The sequence below is a fragment of the Poromitra crassiceps genome (genome assembly GCF_964638095.1).
Source record: "Poromitra crassiceps genome assembly, chromosome: 23".
Taxonomy (NCBI): domain Eukaryota; kingdom Metazoa; phylum Chordata; class Actinopteri; order Beryciformes; family Melamphaidae; genus Poromitra; species Poromitra crassiceps.
Window position 1 is genome coordinate 18274965 of NC_139639.1, and position 26945 is coordinate 18301909.

Below are 26945 nucleotides of genomic sequence, written 5' to 3' on the forward strand. Positions count from 1 at the left end.
ACCGAGTTTGTTGATATGGTCAGGCTGAGGACCAGTGCATGACATTATGTAGACTACATTTGAAAGGTAATCCAATGAGTGTCCTCTCGTTCAGACTCCCTTGTGATCAGGTTGAACCTTAATCTTGATTCATAACTCATGTTTATGTGGAAAATGTTTGTTAGTTGTTTTGATATATTGATCGGGGTAATTTTCAGCGATATCCTCCGAGACCGTAGTGAAGGCCAGCGAGAGGCAGGACAACACTGTCCATATAGGAAGCCAAATTAAATTACTTTAACCTTTGAATTATTTAAATTAGATTCTGCCAATTACTTATGTTCAGAGAGAATCCTTATTTTAACCGGCCAAGTGTTCTACAGAAAATGGTCGGTACAATCAGTCCCTCACTGAATGTTCAATCAGGACGAGGTTTATTTGTGAAGACTGACCCAGTAACTGACTGTTCGTCTTGATCTGTGAGAAAGGGCCTACTTTCAAAATAAAGCTCTGGATTACTCATCCAGTGCAGCTGGATGTGGGAGATGTTTACAGAAACATCCCACTGTGCCTCAAAGTCAGCAAAGAATGGTCAATATACTTGTCTGATGTCCTTTGAGTCCAGCAGAACAGTGCAAATTAGTTCTGACAGGAGCCTCTTTCTACTTTTGAACAGACAAGCAGGGTTCGGTCACTCACTATTCCCCATATGGGGGGGGATGATCAAACCAGTTTACCTCAATTCTCCTTTGGTAAACGCATTGCGGTATATGGGAGAAAATAGGTACAGTCACTGTTAGTAGAAATTGCAGTGCATTGTGGTTATTTTATATTGACTAGTGAATCAAATGAAAGTTGATAATTCAGACAAAAATGGCACACACTATATTCCACTTTCTTGTAGGTAACAGTTATGAACAGGGCTTGAGTGTCTCACTTCCATATGTTCATTATGGACAGGTATGTCATTAGCAATGTTTAGAGCTGCCATAAATCCCTTAGTAACAGCCAGTGTTGGGCAAGTTACTTTCAAAATGTAGTATACTACATTTTACTACGGTAGTTACTTTCATTTGATAGTAATAAGTTACTTTACAATATTACTTTGTGTAGAGTAACTCGTTACTTATTACACTAATTTGTAGTGAGTTACCCCCAACACTGGTAACAGCCCAGCCACCAATGGCCACATTGATCAGAAACAAGGGAGCCTGAGCCTTATGAATTTCCAGAGTAAAGCATTTTATTGCCAAACCAGAGTAAAAGTCAAGACTGAAGTAATGCGGGAACCAGACCACCAACTGATGGATCCATCCTGAAACAAAATAATTTGAGAAAGTTATTGTCAAATGTTGAGACAAATTGACAAAAACCACAATGAAATATGTTGCTTACTTGAGTCATCTTCCAAAGTCAGTGATAGTAAGTGGCCCAAGGACTGCATTGTGTTCTACTCCGCCAATATCTGAAAAACATTAGTCCATTAGTATGAGACAGTTTAAGATGGCTGACAAGTAGCAAGTCATTTTGAAGAGCATTTCAATACCTGATGAAACACTCCTCCGCCTCCTGGACGTGCAGCTGGACTCGCAGCAGTCACACAGACCGCTGTATGAAGGGTCATCTAGCAGCTCCCAGCTGTGTGCATGCAAGAATAGCATCAGTCCTAAGTTTGACATACTTAGCAAGGCAGACTGACAAGCAAAAGTTCCAAATGATCTTTTTACCCTTGTTCGACATAGTGGCAGGCCTTCTTACTGTTGTCAAGACCACTGGGATCCCAGGCCACAAGCGTGCAGTGGATGAACACCTGTTGCAGGGAAATTCAAGAATTTAATCCCTCATGTTCTCCTGATCACACATTGGGCAATGCAAGAACTAGAACGTAATGACATTACCTCCTCTCCCAGACCAAACCTAAAGGCTTGGAGGGACATGTGAAGCTCAGAGGATTTTTGTCTTGGTTCAAATTTTGAGCGCGTTGTCTTGCTGTCCACAAGACATCTAGATTGTAAAAAAAGAGAACATATTATCAAGCCCATGAAGTTCACTGCATCACCAAAATGCCAATCGCCCCCGCTGACATTTACATAGTATTAATACCCTTTATTGGCGATGATGGTGAACACTTTGCTTTCAGGCTGCAGCTCGGGTGTATTCGTGGCCACGCATTCCTCGAGAAGCAGCAGCAACGGCTGATGGGACATCTGCTCCACACTAGCCATGATGGGGATGAGGGAGCCGAGAGTGAAGGCAGTGGATGGGGCCGGGCCTGAGAAGTCATCTAAAGCAGCAAACACAGATACGGAAAGCTATAGGTGTGCTTCTCATTTTCAGTGAAGGGGTTAGTACACACGAGTAGTAAAGCGTTACACCCACCATTCATAAGTTCCAAGTGGAATACCAGATCTCCTAGGCCGAATGTTTCAGTCAAAACTGGGTCATACATGGGAGGGTACCAATCACTGGGTCTGGATGAAATCAAAGAAGAAATTGCTGCAACACCTGACATGTTGCCATAGTTCCATAGACTGGAATCATTATAAGTGTTAATTAACACAACTCAAATTCACCTCTCATAGGCACAGACAACCTGCTCAGTGAAGGGCAGGATGAGGGAACCGGGAGCAGAAATGTAGGTCAGGTCATTGGTGTACACAAGCTCATCCCCAGTCACCTATAGAGAGATTATGTGAATATCAGCTGGAGGAAACACATTGACTATAGACGACAATGCTAAGTATGCTACTTACCAATCTCCTGAAATGACAGTCAGTGAGCTCCACATTGAAGGTGGCCTCGTTAGCAGAGACGGTGGGAAAACAGTTACCCAGACGCACAAGCGAGGGATCAGCCTGGGGCCTGGTGTCCGTCCATGACAAGAAGAGAGAGTCACGCCTGCAGTCCAGCTCCATACCTGTTAAAGGACAGTGTTAAAAAGTCAAGTTTCCACTGATGAGAAAGGACTTGACTGACTACAATTCCCCCACATGGCGATGTATCAACGTTACCTGCATGGACTGACATGGCAGCTGCCAGGATCAAAAGCGCTGCTCCTTGCCAAAAGAAAGCCATCGTGACTGTGCTGAGAGTTTCAGCTGCAACTGCTTTTTATTCCCTCTGACTGGAAGACAGCAATCAAGCAAATCTTTTTCACCTGGCCCACGTCAACGACCTGCACCTGCCTAATTATAACAAGCTTCAAACAATCACCCTTGAATTCTTATTACATCATATATCTATTAGATCTTACTACATGCATCTCTTTTCAATATTTATCTAGTTTGATCTGCAGCAGCATACATCTAGGCCTAAATGTGTAAGGATTATCCGAATATCACTTATCATTGTGAAGTGATGCATTTAAATTACAGTTTTCTGTAGCCTAATGCAAAATGGAAAAATGCCCAGCTAGAAAACCCAAATATATTTTTCTAAACCACAATCCACTAAACCACTATGTTGTCGAATTAATCCAGTAATGATGTGGGTCAACCTCTCACTAACTGTCTGCAACAAAACCAAACTCAATGGATTTTGTGTGCTCGAAATGTTCTAAAAGTTTTGAAAATCATCTAAATATGATCCTACCAAAAGCCTCACCACTGTGATAAGTGTGAGGTGTCCCATGCTTTTTGGTTCTGCCCTTCACTATCTGGATTCTGGGCCAAAATATTTGATTGGTACTCTAAGCCCTGACATTAGAGCCAAAGGTTGTATCAAGGGGGGTAAAAAAACGACATTTGTTTTTCAATGACTGTCGACAGTATTTGAGTGACAATATCAGTGATAAAAAGGCCCTAATTATGTCAACAAAATGAAACAAGAAGTTTGAACCTGGCTTTATCCAATGTTCAGATTTCTGTTGTGCACTAATTTGTGCATATTTATGCCTCATTTGCACACATACAATATGTCTTAATATACGGTAAGTAATCAACTGGGTAAGTGTCATTGTGATATCTATTAACCCCCCCCCTATTCACCTAGTGTCTGTAGGATCATATTTAGGTGATTTTCAAAACCCCTCATAGGCTTCCTTAAGATCCCCCTCATTTAGGACAGACACAATATCCATAGTTTGGTTTTGTTGCAATTAAGAGGTTGACCCAGATTTTGTGGTAAAATCCTGGCCTGTCTATGGAAGTAGTTTTGAGAATTGTCACACAAAAAAGCTGCATTATAATCAGAGCTGTATGTCAATGTGTAACTGCAGTTTTTGTCAAACACCATTCTTACGGCAAACCTGCAAATTCCCTTTCAGAAAACCACACAAACTAGAAGGCAATCAGAAGCGTAAACTTCAAACACTGAATAGAACTTGTCGACAGCAGCCATTTTGACAGGTCATATTTATATTATCATGGTTCCATTCCATTTAGGTGTTCCATCCATTGCCAGGCCTTGGTATTTCTGCATGCAAGCTCATTGGAATGGCACAGGAACGGTACAATCATTAATGTTATTAGTTATACCTGTGTTTCGCCATTATGACTGCTGTGAGAGGTCTATTCTCCAACTTGTCAAATGAACACACCCTTTGGATCTGCGGTAGTCTCTACAGCAGTTTTATCGTTGTGGCTAAACACCACTAATTCAATACAGAAACCCTAGCTCACTACAAAAATCAAATAATTTGTGCCTTGGCCCAAGGCCCGTCTGTACAAGTTTTAATTCGTTTGAAGTGTCCTGCAGACAAACAACCTAGGCCAGAGGTAAAATAAACTATTCAATTATAAGACTGTCATGACATCAAAGGAACAGAACATGACATGAGTTCAGGTTTATTTTTGCATCATAAAGTAAATGTATGGAATTAGCAATAAGCAGTGAATTCACTTTGGCTCTGCAAATGACTTTTATTAAAAAGACACAGATACAAGGTTGATGTTCCAAAGCCTTGCAAGTCAGGAGGTTGAGGCCATCACCTATTCTCCATAGGGCTTCCCACAGTAATCTTGGACTAGGCTTCTCCTGGAACAGATGAGAATGACCATGAGAACCACAAGTCCTTCTGTCGCATGCTTTTGGGACAAGGTGTACTTTATGACCTAGAGACCATTACACCATCCAGTCAGCTGTGGAAAAATATGATAAAATAGTCTTTGGCAAGGAATTCAAGTGCATCAGTAGACAAACAATTCAGACCACACCAACCTTGCTCTGAAGTCAAAGACTTGACAGACATGCTTATGTCAGAAGGATCCACTATGACCAGAGGGCCGAACACAGCATTTTTAATGAGGCCATGGGATTCTGAAAAGGGGGAAAAATAATTACTTCATTGATAAAAAGCACAATCAAAATATCCCAAGTTGGTGTGAATGTGATACCCGAGTCAACTGCTCTCTTGGACTTTGACCGAGACTTGCAACTGTCAGCCTTTTCACAGCAGCTACAAAGGTCATCCTGAGACGAGTCATCGAGGAGTTCCCATCTGAGAAAGGAGCCACGTTAGGGGATCATCATGTTAGCACGGTATCGACTGAATACTCACTCACCAGCGTTTGAAACGTTAAAAACGCGATTACCTTCCAATTTCACTTCCTTTAGCGTATCCACTTTCTTTAACGTAATTGCAGGCTTTCTTGCTTTGATCAAGATGATCAGGATCCCATGCCACTAGTTTGCAGTGGATGTACACCTGTGGGGACAAAGAAATTGTCAAAGACGATTGGATCAAAGACCATTGCTCAATGGAACAACTAGTGACCCTCACCTCTACTCCGAGACCAGAAGAGTTAAAGGACTGCAGGTTCAGGGTGATTGCAGAGGAATGGTACCGAGGCAAGAACCTGGAGTTAGAGTTTGGACTCTTGCCATCCACAAGACACCTGGAGAAATCATCCAAACCTTAAGTCGCAATAAAGCTTCTAGATTTCTTTGCCTTTAGTTTACCTGACCTAGCGTTCTTCCATGTAAAGACTCCGTATCATGAGAACCTTACCCCTTATTGGAGATGATGGGGTGAAACTGGCCACCCGGCTGCGGCTCCAGGGTGGATGCAGCCACACATTCCTCCATGAACAGAATCAAGGGTTGATGGAACGCCTGCTCCACTGCCGCCCATATTGGAATAAACGAGCCAAGGGGGATGACGTTTGTTGTTGCTAGGGCGGTGCGGTCCTCTGTAGGGTAGAGAGAACAACCATGGAAATTTGTCTTTGAAGGTCAATCTGCATTGCATCTTCTGCAGCTTTGGCAACAAAAGTGAGAACTCACCATTGAGGAGAGCCATGTGGAAGACCAGCCCGCCATGACCTTCTACCATGCCCGATCCTGGGGTCAGAAACGGAGGAACCCACCCGTCTGGTCTGAAATATACAAGTTCGTTCCATTGTTTCTCACATTTCAGCAAGAATGGGCTGGAATTTCAAGTCCAATGTGAGACTTTACCTTGGATAAGCACACTCAATTGGATGTGTGAAAACTGGAGGTTTTTTTGCTCGTGGCCTGAAAGTCAACTCATTTTGATAGAGGACTCGTTTTCCTTTCGCCTGTGGGACATTAGGTCATTAGGACACTGAAGTGGCTGAATGTTATTGTGATCAGGTAAAGCATTTACATTACCAGTCTTCTGAATTTGCAGTCCTTGAACTTGTAGCTGAATTTGACTACCCCCTCTTCAGTGTCCAGTTCAATCAATTGGGAGGGCATGCAGCTTCCAAGGAAGAGACGAGATGCATACGGCACCACCTCCCGGCTGACCTTCCATGTGATGTTTACCGAGTCTTTCAAACACTCACATCGCACACCGATAGCAGCATCTGCAAACAAAATGTCACAATTCCAGTTTCTGTCAATTAAATTACAATTTGAAAAAGTACATAATATGGTTGACAAATGTCTATTTCGACATATACCTGAATTAGATCGGTTCCCACCCTTAACATTTGCAGCTACAACAGCCAAGATTGTCACACATAGGCAAAGATGAATCAACATGACTAACTCCTGATCCAGAACTCAATGGAACTGACTCATTTTATAGACTCATCAAGTAGGCTAATTAACTGAATGAGCAACATCTGTGTGGAATTTGGAGTTTTGGACAAACACAAACCATCTGAGTAGAGGTCGCAGACACCCATAGATAATTTGTATGTGTTTTGAAAATTGCACACACCTTTATCGCGTTTTTTTATTATATATATACAGTTTCCAAATGATAGCTGCCTTTAGAATAAGGTTCATTTGTACCGGAATACGTTTCTCATGCAGCACGACGTCACACGGACAGTTGAATATGTTACACAGGAAGTAGCTGTTTGCTAGTTCACAGGTTAGCTCCAGTGTGTATAGTTTAATAAATAGAATAAATACATATCGTCTTGAATCGTATTGTATGCTTAATTCAACATGCTGATTAAAGTTAAGGTGAGACACGTTTTTTAACACACATGCTAGCTAACGTTAGCCTAACGTTACCTGCAGTGCAGCGCCGGTTAGGCTTATGTTGTTGGTAGCGTTACGTTAGCTTGCTAACATTGTTACATGGCTCATTAATTCAGGGCCAGCCAATCATGTATTTCATCTTTATCTCAAACAAAAACAATTGTGAGTTTCTGTTCTTTCTTGGCTCATCATGAATGTGAGCTGTCGAGTCCGTCCATGCTGCTCTTTGGGAACTCATACAGAGTAACGTGTATTCTATTATGTGTGATGTGGAACAGAAACCAAACCTGGCGAGGATGTGATCGTGTTAACCTTGTGTTTCAGACTCTCACTGGGAAAGAAATAGAGATCGACATTGAGCCCACAGACAAGGTGAGGGCACGACATGAATCCAGTATTTCACGAGATGAAAAATCTATATAAAAAAGGGGAAAGTGTGCAATCTCTGTCTGTGTTCTCTGTTTCGATTTTTGTCCCACTGATGTCATAAGCGCAAAATCATTTTATGACATCACTGATTGTCATAGGCACTGATGTCATAGTGATGTCATAATCGCAAAAATATCCTATGACATCACTGATGATGTCATAGGTGCTGATGATGTCATAGGCATTGTGACATCATCACTGATCATATACATTGTGAACCTATTGTGATGTCATCAGTGAGTGATGTCATCAGAGCAGGCGAGGCGACTACACATTTTCAATAAAATAAAAACCTATACTGTTTCTAGACCTTCATTTGTTTTGAAGATCTTGTCTGGTCATGGACTTCTTGCCCCTGCTAATTAGATCATATAGATGAGGATTGTTCTTCACAGCAACAAATAATAGAATATGTGAGATGAATGGCAGGGTTCCCACAGTTACAATTTAAAAGCTTTTGGTCGGTATTTGATATAATGTAGCAGCTGGGTACTAAGAGCATCCTTCTATCTGAACATTATTCTTCACATCCTCAAAAACTGGACTCAAAAGTGAGTCTACAACAACATAAAAGCTATAATGTGTGTATCGCACCTGAACCAGAACATTTTCCATACTTTTCCAGACATTATTTTCTTAATTCCCAAACTATTCAAGACCTGTCTGGAAATGATCAAATACACTTCGTTAGAATAATGCTTTTCCAGAGTTTCCTGTGTAGGAACCCTGCATTTCTGACTGTTGTCTCTGTTCCAACCTCCTGCCTTTTGCATGTTGTAAATCAAGGTGGAGCGAATCAAAGAAAGGGTGGAGGAGAAGGAGGGGATCCCACCTCAGCAGCAAAGACTCATCTATAGTGGAAAACAGATGTGAGTCCCTCGACACTAACTGAACCCTCTCAGCCTGCAGAATGTGTCTATTTCTACTCTTTGACATGAAAATTTTCTCTAAATGGTCTTCCCCAGGAACGATGAGAAGACGGCGGCGGACTACAAGATCCAGGGCGGCTCGGTGCTTCATCTGGTGCTGGCGCTAAGAGGAGGACTAATGTTCCACAGTCCCTGCATACCCCTCGCCTCCTAGTCCAGTAGTCCCTGCATACCCCTCGCCTCCTAGTCCAGTAGTCCCTGTTGTGGTGCGGGCCAGCCCAGCGTCAACTCTTTCGGGCGTCAGTCACTGTCTCACCATGTTAACAGCACAGCCTCCCGGGCCGAAGCAAACCCCCCACCACCACCACCAACGACAAAAAAGGACTTTCTGCTGATTCCTTTGTAGATGTTTTTGTAACCCGCCTATGCTTTATTTTGCGTTTCACCAATAGACCCACCCAGTACAAGAGAGCAAGTTCGAGAACACTGGTTATTTTTGCTTGTGAATAAATGGTGAAGTTGATTTGAAAGTGTTCTGGATGCTTGTAGCTCAGGTATGAAGGCAAGTCACTGCTGAGGAGTTTGAAAACATGTTTTTTAATTAGAAAATGACATGAGACAGGATTCAAAGACAACATTCACAACAAACTGAATTCTTATGGTATTTTCCCATTTACTTTCTTATAAGAGTAGTGTTCTGGAAATGGTTGGTACTGACGAGTCAGTGATGGTGACACTCCTGTTTAATAAATTAGATATCAATTTACTGATAAGGTAATATACTGTCTTCATCTGGAGGTGTTTTTTCTTGCAAGAATACATCAAAGTGTGGAATTTGGTCAACAAAGGGTTTCATAGGGCATTTTTCAAAGACCTAGACTCTATTCACATTGTGCTTACTGTATATACTGAACAGCTCAAATATGTTTTGGAGACAGTAATATCAATTATTCCTCCTGTATCACTATACACAGTATACAGGCTTCAGACCAGAATAATACAAATAAAAAAATCATCCGATAACCCAATAAGAAGGGCACTGTAAACAACAGACGAGATACTGGTCAGGACGAGTGAGTGTCGCTTGGTTTGGAAACACAACACGTCTATTCATAGGTAAAACAATTCTTTGACCTAAAAAAAACAAAACAAAATTAAAATCTTGTATGTGAAAATACCTCAGCTAATGAAGGGACAAGCAGCTGAGAAGATTAGTGGATAAGAGGTAGGAAGAAGAGAGGAGCAAAGAATTGACACATACAAGGTCCTGCTTGAAGTCCAACACGCTTCACTCTCAGGGCCACCTCATGTTTCCCCAATAAATCCAAAAGCATTGGATCAGGATAAACCATTTCATGGTAGCTCGACTGTGGTCCTCATTCGTTAAACCGATCCAGTGATTAAAAAAAATACAGGGTGAGCGTGAAGGCCACGTCAGGGAGGAGAGCTGGAAAATAAGATTGAAGGGAGTGTGCATGGAGTAGTGTTAGCCCTTGTTCACACAGGACGCCGAACGTAGAACTGAAGCTTGAAGCAGGCACAAGCTGAACGTACGCCAAACCGTTCACACAAGAAGCCTTCTCTTTTCCTCTTAGCGCCTACTCTCGCGCCCACAAAACCCGACCACCCACAACTCCCATTGACATGCCTGGCTTCACGCATCACGCTTGGAAAATAGGCGTGAATCCTGAACGATCGCTTGAGCAAGGCGTGAGCGTGGCTTCGGCGAGCGCGCGCGTGGGTGGTGTGAACAGCCTCGCCTGTTAACAAGGATGCCTAAATGAAACTTGTGGGTTCAGCGTAGGTAGAGCGTTGCTCCAGCGTCCTGTGTGAACGGGGGCTTAGATGAAAGCTGATAAGGTGGTTCATAATTGACACAGAGGAGCCAAAATGAGCCACATGAAAGGTACATATTTCAGGAGTGAAAGGTTATTTATCAAAATTCAGGGATGCAAACGAGTCACCTTTTTGATCCCAAAATAGGATGATTTCGGAGTCGTTTTGTGTCTGCCCTGGTATCTGTCAACCTTTTTCACTACACATGACGTTGCATCCCTCTCAAATAACAATCAGCAACAGTCGCTTGTTAGAGAAAACAAAAACTACTCACTGGATGGTTCTTACTGGGCAACGTTTGTATGATTGCACAATTCCCAGAAGGAAAAAATGGCTATGTAGATATTTCAATATGATACCTGCAGACAGGTGACAAGCTGATCAAATTGCTGACCACCTGAACTTGATTCCAAAGCATGTGCCATATCGAATAATGCCATCGATCTCAGTTATACTCTGGGGGCTTCAGAAGAGGGCGGAAATCTATGGGGAATAATGTCTAGCCGAGGTCACACACAAGGCTTTGGGGCTCCTGTGAAAGAACAGTGTCCTCCAGCCATATAAACAGCAACAAAATCAGTTGTTTGAGAAACATCAGCTCGGACTGACGAGAACGTCGTACTGTAGTGTGGCTGATGTAGTGTAGCAGGGGGCTGACGGGGCGATGCCTGCCCATTCATCCACAGACTTAGACCTTTGCCGTAGTCTTGTCGGACCGACTGATGGCTGTCAGTGGCAGGCGGGACCAGGGAAGGAGTCGATCTGGATAGTATCCTGAAAAGCCGCTCCTTGGCTGGTGTAAGACATGCGGACCCTCATCTTCAGGTTCACCTGGGAGAGGAAGCAGGATATAGATGGCATGTTACAGCTAGAATGGACTCTCCATCTACATAGTGATGGGAAGAAAAAAACAAGTACAGATTCTCTCCCGGCCTATTCTGCATTTGTGGCGAATTGAAGAAGAGTGGGAGTGGTTTGAAAATGTGCAGCTAAGGTGTATAGATTCAGGTTATATTTTCACAGAAATCTAGCATTTACTTCCTTCCCAACTGCAGACCCACCTTGTTTGGGTTGTTGAGGAGCACCGTCTGGGTCACTTTAGCCATGCTGCGCGCAGGAAGAAAGTCGCCACTGGGGGCCTTCATGTGTAACTGCACACTCTGGGGGTGGGGGGGTTGTCAAAGGTCAAAAGCAATTCCAAAGTTAAGAGTATCCAAACACACACAGCCTGGTTACTGCCGTAACACCTACCACTGACAACCTGACGGGGGCTGAAATTAACACCTGCCAAGCACCAAATGCTGGTAAAAGTAGTTTTCGGTGGGTCAAGGGCAGACATGGGACCAAGTAATTTGGTCCAAGTCTCAAGCGAGTCCGAAATCATTTTGTTTTGGGCAAGTCAAGTCAACAAGTCATCACGTCTCAAGTCAAGTCATTTATTTTTTGTCAAGTCATCAAAACAGGTTACTCGAGTCCAAGTCACCAAGTCTCAAGTCCCCATCTTTGGTCAAGAGTGAGCTTACTGAGATGATGACACTTGAACCCCTCGGTTACACACAGTCTTTAGTCTTTGCCCGTTCTCAAACTTTGTCCCTGCTGACCACCGTATACAAACTTTTCTCTCGTACTCTGCTTCCTGGTTGATTACCAAGCCTTACATGAGTTGAAACGCAACTTTATTCCCCACGTAGCGAGGTGGTTCATGATGAATTACAAACTTGATATATTGTGCGAGTGAGTGAGTGAGTGAGCCAGTTTGCTCTGCTCCTGTCTCTGTACTGGATGCTTCACACCAACGCATGGAAAATGGGTAGGACGATGTATTAGAATGAAAAATGTATAATAAAGAATGAAAAATTTATAATAATTATTTTTGCTCAGTAAAAATTATTCTTGGCAGGTGAACTCTTTCGGTGCACCATTAATGTTAATTTCAGACATTGGAAGCTGAGCAAGAAAGCTGGCTTGGCAGTGGACTTATCTTTGGAGAATTAATTTAACAGTGTGCATGCATAGAGTGTTCCGTTTAGATGTGGCTGGTAGCCGGGCAAACCTTTGGCACTGCTGCCTGCAGGGTGAAGCTGCTGATATCCGACTCGGTGGCGTTGGAGGCTGTGAGTGTGACCGTCAGGCCCGAGTCCTTCTCTTTTTCACACTGGAGTGTCAGAGTCACACCGTTCTTCTCGTACACCGTCACTGTGGGTGCTATGGAGAATACACACAGATTGTTTGTTTGAAATCCCATATTACACCCAAAAATATGTGGCATTTTTCTGATGCCCTTATCCAGAGCATCTTATTCTGCACACTCTCCCAAATCTCACATCCTCTGACTGACTGACCTGGTGCGAGCGGTGTGGGCTCCAGCCCCCCCAGCAGGTCCAGCAGGTCTCCCCCTGCGGTGCTGCTGCCCGGGCCGGGTGCCATGCTGCCCTGGGCCGGGCTGGGTCGCAGAGGCTCCTCAGAGCCACCCAGCAGGTCCAAAAGGTCACAAACCTTCAGCAAAACCACAGACGAGAGGGCGAAACTTCAACTTGATTCATCCAGTTTAGACTGGTGCATTTTTAAATCAGCAGCAAGCAAATCTGCCCACAAAATAAGACATGAAAGAACAAAATAAGTGCGCTAGTGCTTTTTAGGTGTTTGGGTGGGAAGGTATGCACGATTGGAGTGAGTAGATCTATGCTGACTTTCAATTGATATGGTGGTGCGTAGATAATGCATTTTAATTTTGGGGTGAACTATTAATTTAAAAGTTATCAGTGAAACCTTAAAATCAACAGGTAATTGATGAAGAGAAGCCAGAATCAGAAAGGTCAAGGTGTGATAGGTAAACATATTCACATGAGGTATCATTTGAGTCTTGACAAGAAGTTATTGCCAAATATCTCAATGTATTTCCATCATCATCATCATCCTCATGTACCTGGTTAGCAGGCTCTTGGGCCGTCACTGGCTCTCCCTGCTTGAGTTTGGTTGGCTCGATCTCCTTGAGCATCCCCCCTGCTGACTCTCCGTTGGTATGACCCGGGGAGTTCTTGTCCATCACAGGCATCCTCTCCAGCACCGCCGCCCTGGGTACAGAACAAACATCTCTCAGCTGGATGCATAGCTGTCACTGTCACTGCTAAAACAGCTCACAGCTGTAGTCACAAAAATGCACATAACAATTGCAATTCTAATTTTCTCTGAGGAAAACACACATATTGCCTGTGTTTTCAGTGCATGATGTTGCGTACCTCATGTGGTCATATTTTTTGAACAGAGCGTTGTATTCAACTGCCCTCTGCTGGAGCTCCACGTCTATACAGCTGCCGTAGATGCTGACGATGCTCCTGATCCGACTGAGAAGAGGTGGAGAGATGGGGGGGAGAGAGAGAACAGTAGTTATGGGATGGATGGATGAGGGGGCTGTAGCCACTTAAATGTTGTCTCTATCAGCAATATAGAGAGCTCATAAATGCAAGAAAGAAACAAAAAAACACAGCAAGCAGCTTTGTAGTTGTATGATATCTCCTGGACTCAAGCCCCTGGTGTCAGCTTTAGCTGTGACCAGCAGCTCTATAGGTCGCTCTGTCAGTTGGTCCCCTAAAAAAATTCACCACCCACAGTTTTTACCCTAGGAGGCTGAAATTTGGCATGGAGGTCAAGTGTGTGTGTGTGTGTGTGTGTGTGTGTGTGTGTGTGTGTGTGTGTGTGTGTGTGTGTGTGTGTGTATAAACGTGTGTGTTTGTGTTCACGCCAACCAGCTAAAAGGGGGCGGTAGGGCGGCAAATTTCCGAAATGCAGGGTGGCAGAGGCAGAGTAGGGTGAGCTGCCCCTGCCATCCTGCATTTCAGAAATTTGCATATTGTGGTCACAGCTATTGCGAATTTGCGCTTGTATATGTATATGTTTGTACAGTCTGGAGAGTGAGTTTTAAAAGCCTCAGCACTTGGGCAAAGTAATCGTTGAGTCACTGATATTAATCAACATCCCTATCAACCCCCACAGATAAGTTATAGTCATCTTGTGCTCTGCGGCAGAAAGACGCGCGACGGAGGTGATGCTTACTCCACATTCTCAGTGATGCGTGTGCTCAGCTTCATGGTGGCCGTGAGAGCGAAGCCTCTGGTCGCCGGGGACGACATGTGGGACTGTAGCACCGTTTCCAAGGCGTCCAGGACATCGTCATCAGTGAGCTGAATGACAGGTGGGAGAAGTTGTGTGATTTGTCTAACATTACGTTTTTCCAGACTACAACTAGGAATGTAGCAACGCCACCCTGCCATTACTAATTAGGAGTACTTTAAGCATCAGCAGATATGGAGTGCTGAGATAAACATGTAGGCGTTTGTTTTGGGGTCACTGATCTAAAAGCACTTAGGAGTTAATGCGTGTTTAATCTGACAGGGTTTTTCTTTCACGTATAAAAGAGACCAAAAAAAAAAAACAAGGCACTGCATTTATTTCTGCCATGTCATACGGGACTCTTGGTATCGGGTTTTAGCACTGTGGAAATCCCCTCATATCTCAACCTGCTTTCAAACAGGTATCAAATCCCAGATTAAAGCAAGCTGGACCTTTGCCATCAGGACATGTACTCTTTAAACAACCTTCGACAGGACGGACTTCTCAGAAGGTGCTACATGCTGTCATCATGTAGTGATGTTTCTCTTTGCGCTATATTCGGTTCTAACCTTACCCTCCTGCTCCCCTTTCTGGAATCACAGCCTCTACCCGCCCCCCCCTCAACCCTTATAACTACGTCTCTGTTTTGACGCTGTCCTCTTCTCTTCTTGGCTAACCTCATTTCTTTGTCTCTCGTCTTCATTGTGGAGCTCAGTCAGTGTACACTGCTGCACATTTGTTTAAAGAAAAGTGCTGGACAAAGGACGTCTTTAATTAACCGTATGCAGCTGCATCCCTGACAGACACTCTGAAATGATATGAAGTGAAAAGGGGCATTGCTGTACATACAGTACGTAGCTAATGAGATAACTCCTTTATGTATCGATCAGTATAAAGAGCAGCAAAACAGATATTTACTACTAAAATGTGGCAGATTTGTACTTGAACTCGATCGTTAATGTGTACCTGAACTGGCTCTGTCTCGTCACACTCTCCTCTCAGCAGCAGGTCTCCGTACTCTCCTATACACCAGCACGCCACCTGCACCAGAGATTGCTGCAGAAGGCACACACAGAGCAAAGAATGACACTTACACAGCTGTGTATGCCTATTAAACTCACGCTGAAACTCTTAAAGGATTACAGCAAGTCTTTGGTAGACCAGCGTACTCGTTAAGTGATGGGAACACGGACAACAAAAATACCCATGGGTCCTCAGTTAGATCATCCGCTTCACTGCTCCATGCTAACACTTTACAATACACTATGCTGGAGGATAGTAGCAGGGTTCGCACATCTTTTTAAGAGTAAAATTCAAGCACTTTCAGGGTACCTAAACCACAAACGTACAGACTCTCTGCTTTATCATCACATCTAAATTGTTACTATGAATGCATACAGTATTGCTTTATACCCACAGCAATCGATGTCTATTGTCACCTTGTGTGTCTTGTGTGAGACGCCAGGAGACAACAAACAAATCATGACGATGGGATTGTTTCATTTCAACTATTAAAATATTTCTGGTGTACATGAGTGATTGTGTAGAAGAAACACCAGATTGTGTTGAAAATCAAGCATTTTTCAAGGAGTATATTAAAATAAATCCAAGCATATTCCTAACCTTGAAAACGTAGACATTTCCCAGTAGCAGTATGTCAAAAATGAGAACTAATGGTAAATGGTAATGGCGCACGCACGCGCATACACACACACACACACACACACACCGCGTGTCACACACGCGCACACGCACACACACACGCACACACGCGCACACACACACACACCTGAGAGATGTCAGTGACCAGCGCCCGGTAGAGCTTGTGGACGGTGTAGCAGTGCAGGTCCGAGGCGGTGGTGATGAGCTGAATCAAGTTAGGCACCGTCTCGTCTCTCACGTCACCCCCTGCCTGGCAGAGAGGGAATCTAAGTCACACACACGCACACGCTAGTACACACACACACACACACACACACACACAGAACTACAGCAGCTAGACAGCTGGGGCAAGTATTTGGGTCATCCTACATTTCCACCCAGACACCATGACCTAACTTAAGGCAGGGTAAATTCCATCACAATGACTGGAATTCATAAGGGGCCATTTACCGATGTGGATTAAGCCTGAATTTGTCCCACATCTGTACCCTTACCCTTTCTCTACACTTGTCCATCCCTCTGAGAGTAAAGCAAGGGATTAGTGTAAGCATTAACGTTTACACCCATCATGTGCTTTTGTATGTAGTAGTCCCTTACCTAGAGGGAGTGGGGAATGAACGGAGAATGGTACGGAGTGCCAAATGGAAAGCACTAGTCTGGGATAGAAGGCTGAATCAGGACCTGGTACATCCACTGCACTGTGGCACAGTGCATCTACGATAGCTTAGGAGCGCTCTAAAAAGGGCAGGGTGGGTGGTGGCACACAGTGGCAGTCTGTATTTACCGTGGTGAGGACATGCAGGATGGTGTCAATGTGCCAGCGCTGGGAGGGCGCATACCTGACAGAGACACAGAGACACACGCACTCAGTGGCGCTCGCAGGGGGAACGGATCGGAGACATACACACAAAACACCAACCCGAACCCCCGTCCTCTCCCTGCTAACATACACATACACATACACACACACACACACATACACACACACACACACACACACACACACACACACACACACACACACACACACACACACACACACACACACATAGAGCGGCGCATCCAGTGCTAAAGTGCTAGACAGTAATAGACAGTGAAACAGAGAAGGCTATTTATACTCACATGGCCATTGAACTAAACATGGGTGTCATTGAGAGTGGAGACAGACACAGAGCGAGACGTATACACACAAGCTTCCAGGAAAGACACTTCCTTGTTATGGCCTTGTCACATGGAAATAGCCTTGTCACACTTTTTCACGTCCCCCCTGCCCCCCACTGTCAATGGCGGAAGAGTGTGCCCAATGCACTCCTATGCACATTAATATATGTGTGCTAGCATGTGTGGATATGTGTTAACGCGGCGCAGTCATGCATGTGTCTGTGTCCCCCGCCCCCTCCCCCTCCCCCCCACCCCCCCGTTACCTCTCGGCGGCATTGAAGATGCCGCTGGTGGCATGGGACTTCAGCTCGGTGGGGCAGGAGGAGAGGAAGAGGAGCAGCTCCTTCATCATGGAGCGAATGTTGACGGCCGACACCAGGGCCAGGGAAAGCTCCAACGCACGACTGGACGGTGGAACACAGGGCAGAGGAGACTACCGTTAGTGACTTGACACACAGTGTGACACCGCCTGCCATTACTGTGAATGTGAGACCGCTCAAAACACACGTTAAAGCGTCAAGCTTATTCAGCACCAGTGGGGTAACTGTGCTTGACGAGCAGAGAGAGGTGAGAGGGGCTCCGTTACCGTTTGACAGAGGCATCCTGGTCCTTCAGACAGTCCACTATGGTGCCCCGGTGGCGCTGCACTGCATTGTGGTCTGTCACCACGATCTTCTGAAGAGAGGTCATGGAAATATACCTGGACATGGGAACAATAACAGCCAGAAAATGAGCACATCAGCATTCCAATTTCATCCAGCACTGTTACAATGAAGCAAAATTCATCAAGGTCTACTTTGGTCAATTATGTTTGTTACATTCCAAGTGCGTAGTACCATTTCAAATAAACAGAAGCAGATGAAATTGGATTTTCACAATCAGCAGCTAACAATTTCACACAAGTTCACCTTGAGTTTTGCACAAATATAGCTTTCTTAACTTGACGAGCCAAACCGCTTTCCTGCCGCATGAAATGTCTTTGCTTCATGAGCAGATCAACTATGTCTCTGTGCACAGGGGAGATCACATGTAATCAATCCAGGCCTGGCAGCAGCAGGTCTCCTGAGAGATAAACCCATCATATCACCATCACTAATCCACAGGGAGAGAGCGAGGCAGCCTGCAGGTAAAACCAGACGAGCCTGCCAGGCAACATAGCCCCTATGGACGCAACCCCGAGAAATAGTGCCATAACAAAGCCCCAAGGACCAGTAGGAGGCCTTCAAACTGCCTGATGGCAACAAAAAAAAAAACGACATGGCCTGTAATTGAGAGGTCAGCGCTTTACAGACAGGCGAGGGGCGTCTGTGGTGGCTCTGGAGGAACATTTCCAGAGGAAGTGATTACTGAGCCCTGACTGATAACAGCCTGTCTAGAGAGGGTTCTCCCTCGCTGTCTCTGGCGACACTGAGGAATGGAAACGGTAAAATGACCCTGAGCGATAAAAGAGAAGGGAAGGGGGGGGGGGGGGGGGGGGGGGAGGGTAGTGAGAGACGTAGCGGCGGAAAGAGGAACAGACATTCAGGGATGCAGACAGAGTAAGGGAAACGCGCCACTAACCGAATGTTCCTGTCGTTGTTGAGGAGAAATCTTCCCAGGATGTTCACAGCCAGGACCTGTGACATACAGACACGAGAAGTGCATTCAGACTGTATGTAATATGGTCAATCTATATTAACATTGAAGATGTGGATATAAAGAGTGACAAGTGATGCTAGCTCCTCACCCTGAGGCCGCTCTCTGACTTGATGTCCATCACAGTGAGAACAGTCTCATACAGCACAGCGCTGCCCGCAGTCTTACTGCTGTCTGTGTTAGTAGCCACCTGTATGGCAAGCCACAGACACACTCAGTACATCACTTACAGTACAGTACAGTACAGTACAGTACAGTACAGTACAGTACAGTATACAGTGTTGTAGTACTCGAGTCCAGGACTCAGCCTTCAGTCTGACTCGAGTCCAGTTTTCAGGACTTGTGACTCAGACTTGGACTTGAGGCACTGATGACTCAGACTTGGACTTGAGGCACTGATGACTCAGACTTGGACTTGAGGCACTGATGACTCAGACTTGGACTCGAGCCTTCATGCATTGGGACTCGGAAGTTGGAGACGAGGACTCGGACTTGCTAATTGATAAAGACTGTTTTTTGTTTTGTTTTGTTAGTTTTTCTAATAAAGTCTCTGCTTGGTTAGGCAGACTTCTCCGCTGTGGCGTCAGACGGGAGTGATCGCCTCGCATCACCGTGGCAAGATTCAAGGCTCCTAGTGGTCACTAATAGTATTGCCGCCCCCCCCCCCCCCCCCCCCCCCCAAAAAAAGAAAAGAAAAAGCAGCCATGGTATACACATGGCACCACTAATGGCCTGATTGTTGACACGGGAGGTCAGATTTATGATCTGATGTGCGTTATTTCTATTCCCACATTACTGTACAATATGATGACAATATGGAAACATATTTACTCCGTTGGTATAGATACAAGGCTGGCAGAAAAAGGATGTTACACACATTCTCTCTCTCTCTCTCTCTCTCTGCATGTTTGTGTGTGTTGTGTGTGTGCCTGTTCATCTCTCTGGTTAGACCATCGACATAGCTCAATGGTTTAGACACAGACTGTAAAAGTTTAGATACAACTAACAAATATGTAAAGGCTGGACAGCCAATGCCATCATTGATCAGCATAACATTAAGGAGGCATATGACAACTTCAAATGTTCAAGCGAACAATTTATGTTTTTCATGTCACTTTGTATTACGCTTTTGCAACCCAAATTGCCCTTTTGGGACACTTAACAAATCTTGAATCTTCATTGGAAAGTCAAGTTATTTATTTGTAGGCTCTAAATCCTCTTATTTCACTCATGGCCTTTGTGTCCTAAAAAAAATGTGTGACACCGAAGGCCAATTGGCCTTGCCCCTAAAATGGTGAAATTCCAAGCGTGCAGACTCAACTTTGATGGCTCAGGGTAATGGGCACTCTTCTCAGACTCTCCTGGGGGTCGGGACCGGGTCGCGAGATTATTTTTGGGGTCGCGGGATGAGAAAAGATGGGGGGGGGGGGAATAAATGATTTTCTCCCATGATGATTAAATCTCCCATGCCAATGGTTTAATGTATCATAAAGCTATTTCAACGATAAAAACGATTTCAGTGAGTGAGTGAAATCAGTGTGTGAATGCGTGCACACTGTCGTTGGGTTGGGTAGCAGCGGGAGGGGGGTCACGAACCCCAGCCTAAGTTTTTTTTTGGGGTCGCAGCTCAAAAAGGTTGAGAACCGCTGTTCTAAACACCCGGCGTCTGTTTGGGAACATGTTCATTCAATGTTGGCAGCCTGGCAGGTATTACAAAAGGGCTTCTCTGAGTAAGTGAATATCGGACCTGGGCGAGTAAGTCGTTCATGGCGTCACTGGCTGCGTCGTTGTTGCGGCCGAGAATTCTCAGCAACCTCAGGATGCGCACCTAGAGATGGAGAGGAGGAGGGAGGGAGGGAGGACACAGACAATGGGATGGCAGTTATTTTGGTACTCTGAGTCAGCAACCCCAAAAAGGAGAGACGGTGGCGCAGAAACAAAGGTTGATTGTTGTCATACATTAAGGGAAATGGGCAGCAAAACTGAATGAATAATAACAGTGTAGATAATCAGTTGTTATTTCATTCTTATCGTTTCATAGTGAATGTAATTACCTCCGCCAAGGAGGTTATGTTTTTGGTGCCGTTTGTCTGTCTGTCAGCAGGATTACGGAAGAAATCTACTGGCCAGATTTTCATAAAACGTGGAATGGTGTAGCATGGGCCCCATTCAATTTCGGAGCGGATCCAGATGTGACTCACGCGGAGGTCTGTGCTCTCCGGGTGCCCTTCTAGTTACTTGTGGAATCCCTGAGTCATGCCAATAAAGCAGCCATTGAAATGGAAAAACAAAAGAAAATTCCTATTTGAAGTGAGTGCAGCTGCAGTGGACGCCAGACTGACCTGTAGGAAGGGGTCACTGATTCCTGCCACGTTGTGTTCCGGGGAGTAACCCGACGTTACCAGACCTTTCATGATCTGGACCAGATCTGGCACCGTCTGAGATACACACACACAACACAAACACTTATGTTGTGGCATACACAACACAAACAATTACATTGTAGCGTACATTTAGTAACGCTGAATTGACATGATGTGTGTGTGTGTGTGTGTGTGTGTGTGCGTGTGTGTGCGTGTGTGTGTGTGTGTGTGTGTGTGTGTGCGCGTGCGCGTGTGTGTGTGTGTGTGTGTGTGCGTGTGTGTGTGTGTGTGTGTGTGTGCGTGCGTGTGCGTGTGTGTGCGTGTGTGCGTGCGTGCGTGCGTGCGTGCGTGCGTGCGTCTCCCACCTTCCGGAACTGCTCCAGTGTCTCTGGATTCCGCTCACACAACTCAGTGATCAGCACCACAGCACCGTGCAGCACACCTACAGTAGGAGCGAGCAGAATCACAATCGCGATGAACAGTTGGGAAACGTCAGTGGGAAGACGTGCTTACTGGTATTCAACATACTGCTAAAACATAGTAGAAACAAAGATGGTTGACGTAATAGTAAATTCAACTTGGTGAAGAGTCAGAACGAAAAAAAAACTGCTAAAAACATGTTCTAATGGATCTACTGACCGTGGTTCTTCTCTGAGAGGAGGGACCGAGCAGCGGGGGTGAAAAGCTCCCCCAGCTCCGGGACTTTTCTCACAATGTGAACGGCACACAGGGCGGCCTGGAATGGCAACGGGGGACATCATCAGCACCGTAAAACATCACTACAACTACAGTGAGCTGTAGCAACAGTGGGATCTCTGGTTAGATCTACTGCTGTCCACACTGATCCAAAAGTGTCTGAGAATAGTGTTTGATAGACTGTAAACAGGTTAATAAGTGATATTACACCATACTGAGATGGTGAGATCAAATTGGACAGATGAATGAATGGATGTGAAAAAGATCAAATGAATAAAGTGCAGTGTTTCCCCTAGAAAGATTTTCAGGCCTGGAGGGATTTCGAAACGTACCCCGACCGCAACGGTGGGGGCCCTCGCTGGCGGCGACGGTAAACTTTTAGCTAACCTGTTCACATCTATGTTCGCAAAGGCATCCCAAGTTAAGTATCATCATACTATCATGGGATGCGATGCGAACAGTTGTATTATGGGTTGTGCGTTTCCCAGGCAACGACACACATTGACATGTTTTGGAACAGATCAAATAAATAAAGTGTGGTAGTCCTGACCAAAAGATCAAATAAATAAAGTGTGGTAGTCCGGATCAAAAGATCAAATAAATAAAGTGTGGTAGTCCTGACCAAAAGATCAAATAAATAAAGTGTGGTAGTCCTGATCAAAAGATCAAATAAATAAAGTGTGGTAGTCCTGACCAAAAGATCAAATAAATAAAGTGTGGTAGTCCTGATCAAAAGATCAAATAAATAAAGTGTGGTAGTCCTGACCAAAAGATCAAATAAATAAAGTGTGGTAGTCCTGATCAAAAGATCAAATAAATAAAGTGTGGTAGTCCTGACCAAAAGATCAAATAAATAAAGTGTGGTAGTCCTGACCAAAAGATCAAATAAATAAAGTGTGGTAGTCCTGACCAAAAGATCAAATAAATAAAGTGTGGTAGTCCTGATCAAAAGATCAAATAAATAAAGTGTGGTAGTCCTGACCTTCTTCTTGATGTAGGAGTTGGAGGCTCGCAGCAGCCGGTCGATCTCCGGCGCCAGATCCCTGCACATCTCAGATGAGCCCATACAGGCCAGAGTGCACAGAGCCAGGGACTGCACATACTGGCTGCTGTTGGACAGGTCACTGAAAAACACACAGAGATGAGCTCAGACCGCTGTGTTGGCTTAATGATGTGTTATCATGTAACCTGTCGAATGTAAGGTGTAGTATTCTTCTTTTAGCACTGACACGATGCATGTACATTCTGTCTGAGTTTTGCTGTAATTTTGATGTCTGTAATGTTGTGGTATCTCTTGCGATGACACGTTACATGTATATCGGTTTGTACGTTGAATGATTGTAATGAGTGATTGTTTTGATATCTATTGGGGACTACGGATGTAAATTAGCATTAGCTAACTCCGGCATATTTACATGTTTTCGTATATAGAGGCTTCTGTATTTCTGAACATGTCCATTAATGTGCATTGTCCCGTCACAATAAACCAATAAAGTAAAGTAAGTAAGTAAGCCAAAAGTTACAATCATATTAGAATATTCAACACATATTCTGTCTTTTATCCCACTCTGTCTTACTAGAATATCTCTATTTCTCTAATTCTACATAATTATCTCAGAATTCAATCCGTCTAAAGTCCATGTCAAACTGGATTAGATGAATTTGGGGGGAGCTGTCATTGTAGCTGTTACCCATGGCATACAGAATTCTAATACAGTACAAATCTGCCATGTCCGTAATTTCCACACGTCTGCCCAGAAAGATATCGAGAGCAAAAGACCTAACTGTTGATAGTCATTTGAATCCACTCTGTATTGACATTTACATAACATAATATTGTGTTATGTTTTTGGCAGCCTGCAGATTGTCATAAAATGTAAACATGATGGTTATGTTTGTTTGTTTCTTACATCTGTTACACACTGTGATCTGAGGGAGATCACATGGATAACTTGATCCTGCACAAATGGTGCTCTGGAATTACACACGTAGCATGTAAAAGTTAAATTACAGGCCATCCCAGCCCAATAAAATGAATCCAGTTGGAATAGCACTTAAGAATTACAATAGTGGTTTGGACTGTCCTTACTTCTTGATGGAGTTAGTGATGAGCAGGCTGGCATCCTGCTTCTCATCCAGCAGCATCATGGCTCCCAGGTATCCCACACGCTTCTCATTGTAGCGAGGGCTGGCTATCAGACGCACACACTCCATCTGACAGGAGGAGAGATAACACGCTTACATGTGAAGCTCTTTGAACAACATGGCTGTGTTGGTGTGGGGAGTAAGGCCAGAAATACAGCAGCAAACTTTATTCATCTCTATCTCTAAGGTCAGGCTAAGCTACAGAACAGAAACCTGGAGCTGGTAGGGATTCAGTGTCTTGCTCAAGGACACTTCAGCAGTGCAGGTGCTTGAACAAGGGCCCTCTAAGCCAAACGACTCATGACAAGCGTAATGAAAACTCCCTCACCTGACCGAAGTGAGCGGGGTAGCCTAGCATGTGCACGTAGAGCAGCTTGGCCAGGTTGTGAGAGCGCCCCCCGTTGTCGGCTTGTCTGAACTGCGCCCGGATAGCAGCACACTCCCTCTGGATCACGCCCCGCTCCTCGCCCTGCGTCCTGGCTGACCTGATGACCCGGATCATCTCCTGCAGACGTACTGATGGAGACATGGCTGTGTGTGTGTGTGTGTGTGTGTGTGTGTGTGTGTGTGTGTGTGTGTGTGTGTGTGTGTGTGTGTGTGTGTGTGTGTGTGTGTGTGTGTGTGTGTGTGTGTGTGTGTGGGTGTGGGTGTTGAGTGGGTGGGGATGGAATGGGGCAATCAAGGAAATGTAAAAAACAACAACAGTTTATTAACACAGAGAACAAAACCTACTTGAATTATATTCACAGTTCAGCTACATTACCGCATGGCCATCTTGGTCGGGTAATAACAGATGATTGGAATTGTAATCATTTAACAGGTGGTTATAACCAAATGAGCAACACCCAGTGAGCTGTAGGGCTGGGTTAAAAGTAATAATAATATATCAATATTGAATCCATATTAATTTGAAGGAACTGATATGGATTCAGAACTCCCAGTATCGATCTTTGAATATAATGCCTTTTCTTGTGGAACAGGCATTATCCAGTTGAAGCTTTAAATCCGTTAGACTTGCGTGGTTTGGTTCTTAGCACAACAAGATCTCGTAAACATCTGTAAACATTAATATTATACCCAGCCCTAGTGAGCTGTATATAATGGTGAAGCAGCATACAGTATTGGTAGGAAATGCATGTGACAACATGGGAATATGGTAGGCTATTATGAATTGTGTAGGTACCAGTATTTTGCTTCCTGGATAGGGAAACCCAGACAGGTAAGAGTGTGTGTGTGTGTGTGTGTGTGTGTGTGTGTGTGTGTGTGTGTGTGTGGTGTGTGTGTGTGTGTGTGTGTGTGTGTGTGTGTCTTTAGAGCTGTTTAAAGAAAGTCATTTTAATGCTAAAGCTCTTCTGAAGCTGTATTGAAGTAGGCTAGCTGTATTTAAGTAGGCTAACTGCGCCCAAGTTAATCACTTTACCTGCATATTTCTTCTAGTTTTCCAAGTTGAACAGCGATTAATGGCTGTTCATTTGTTGACAAGTCTGTAGTGACGTTATTCATTCATAAAAGAGCTGGTTCAATAGCAAGCTCTCTTGACAATGACATTTGTATATTTGACAGAATATATTTCAATTACCTAGTTTACCAACTAGTGAGCATTAGCCACCTCCTGGTGATGCAGGAGAAACAGCAGTGAAATCAACCAGAGGCTAGTCAGCTAGCCCAATGTAGCTAACCTTGCAGATGCTGTCAAGCCTGCTCTGTACTAGGCTGCCTAGCTAAAGAGCTAGCTAACATGACAGTTTATTTATGCGGATGTTTCAGCCTCCGAAGAAGAAAAACAACCTACCTGTTCACTGTACAGTGACTTGCCAATATTCAAATCTTCAAACGAATTCAACCGACCCCCCACAGATACTCGGCAATAATCTGTTGGCTAGAAACCAAACTACTGTATGCAGTCCATAGGGTTGCTATCAGTGTCAAGTTAGCCAGAATAAAAAGAGAACCTCCTGTCGAACTTTCCAAAATAAAACACTTGTTACTAGCAAGTAAATTGTTACAGAAGGGAATACAGAATGCAAAATTACAGACAAAACAGACACGCAAATTAGATTCCTAGATTAGATTAACTTCTTCTGTACTACACGTCCAAATAGCTTTTTAACAGGTGTATGCTTTTATTTTGAAGGCGTACTCGCACATTTTCCTTTCTTATTTTGGTTTATTCTGGCTATCTTGGTAACGCTACCAATCACTTCCGTAATTAGATCTGTCACTGGGCGTGGACTCCGCCTCCTCTACGTCAGGTATCCCAACAGGTGGATAAAATATGCATGAAGGATGCAGTCTGCAGCCCGAAGAACTCGCCACCGTACAAGGCAGTGCAAGGCAGCGTGACCTTTAAGGATAACTAGTCAGTTGTAGAGGGGCACCACACAAATACCACAGCAAAAGTTTCAAATTACATGCAAATACTGAAGGTAAATGTTGCCACACAAAATCCTACAGTAATAATAAATAAATAAAAACATACTATGATAAGGTCACTATACAGTAACGCACACTGACTACTGCAGACTATAGTATTAAAGATGATACAGTAGGGATATTTTTTTAAATAGGGGGAATTGCTGTTTACAAAGAACTGCATTGATGGTGCAATGGAGGATGGATGTTGCAGTATCATATCATTCAATCAATAGGATATATTTTAAAAAGA

General features: G+C 44.3%; 4 protein-coding genes across 4 annotated transcripts; 1 reads left to right on the forward strand and 3 right to left on the reverse strand.

The window, feature by feature from the left end:
* Positions 1–494: 494 nt before the first annotated feature.
* Positions 495–3054, reverse strand: LOC310796802 (zona pellucida sperm-binding protein 3-like; the record flags this gene model as incomplete). The annotated part of the gene is made up of 9 exons (XM_083659036.1): positions 495–511; positions 1526–1617; positions 1707–1789; positions 1878–1983; positions 2083–2263; positions 2359–2450; positions 2553–2656; positions 2733–2896; positions 2991–3054. The coding sequence occupies 9 exons, from the start codon at positions 3052–3054 to the stop codon at positions 495–497; spliced, it is 903 nt and encodes a 300-aa protein (XP_083515162.1).
* Positions 3055–4942: 1888 nt separating this feature from the next.
* LOC310796803 (zona pellucida sperm-binding protein 3-like) lies at positions 4943–6636 on the reverse strand (the record flags this gene model as incomplete). The annotated part of the gene is made up of 7 exons (XM_083659037.1): positions 4943–4953; positions 5313–5416; positions 5511–5623; positions 5699–5813; positions 5927–6107; positions 6202–6293; positions 6545–6636. 7 exons carry the CDS (start codon positions 6634–6636, stop codon positions 4943–4945), a joined length of 708 nt encoding a protein of 235 aa, XP_083515163.1.
* A 590-nt stretch (positions 6637–7226) lies between these two features.
* nedd8l (NEDD8 ubiquitin like modifier, like) lies at positions 7227–9195 on the forward strand. Its single transcript, XM_083659529.1, has 4 exons — positions 7227–7356; positions 7699–7746; positions 8590–8672; positions 8769–9195. The coding sequence occupies exons 1-4, from the start codon at positions 7339–7341 to the stop codon at positions 8884–8886; spliced, it is 267 nt and encodes an 88-aa protein (XP_083515655.1). The 5' UTR covers positions 7227–7338; the 3' UTR covers positions 8887–9195.
* Positions 9196–9329: 134 nt separating this feature from the next.
* ap1g2 (adaptor related protein complex 1 subunit gamma 2) lies at positions 9330–26155 on the reverse strand. The gene is made up of 22 exons (XM_083659497.1): positions 26073–26155; positions 24609–24811; positions 24225–24349; positions 23118–23259; positions 22079–22175; positions 21805–21881; positions 21419–21514; positions 20824–20904; positions 19168–19266; positions 19002–19057; positions 18028–18141; positions 17705–17845; positions 17065–17119; positions 16408–16530; positions 15585–15674; positions 14562–14689; positions 13748–13852; positions 13435–13582; positions 12851–13004; positions 12562–12713; positions 11570–11668; positions 9330–11339 (listed from the first exon to the last, which is right to left on the reverse strand). Exons 2-22 carry the CDS (start codon positions 24807–24809, stop codon positions 11238–11240), a joined length of 2385 nt encoding a protein of 794 aa, XP_083515623.1. The 5' UTR covers positions 24810–24811; positions 26073–26155; the 3' UTR covers positions 9330–11237.
* Between the last annotated feature and the right edge of the window lie 790 nt (positions 26156–26945).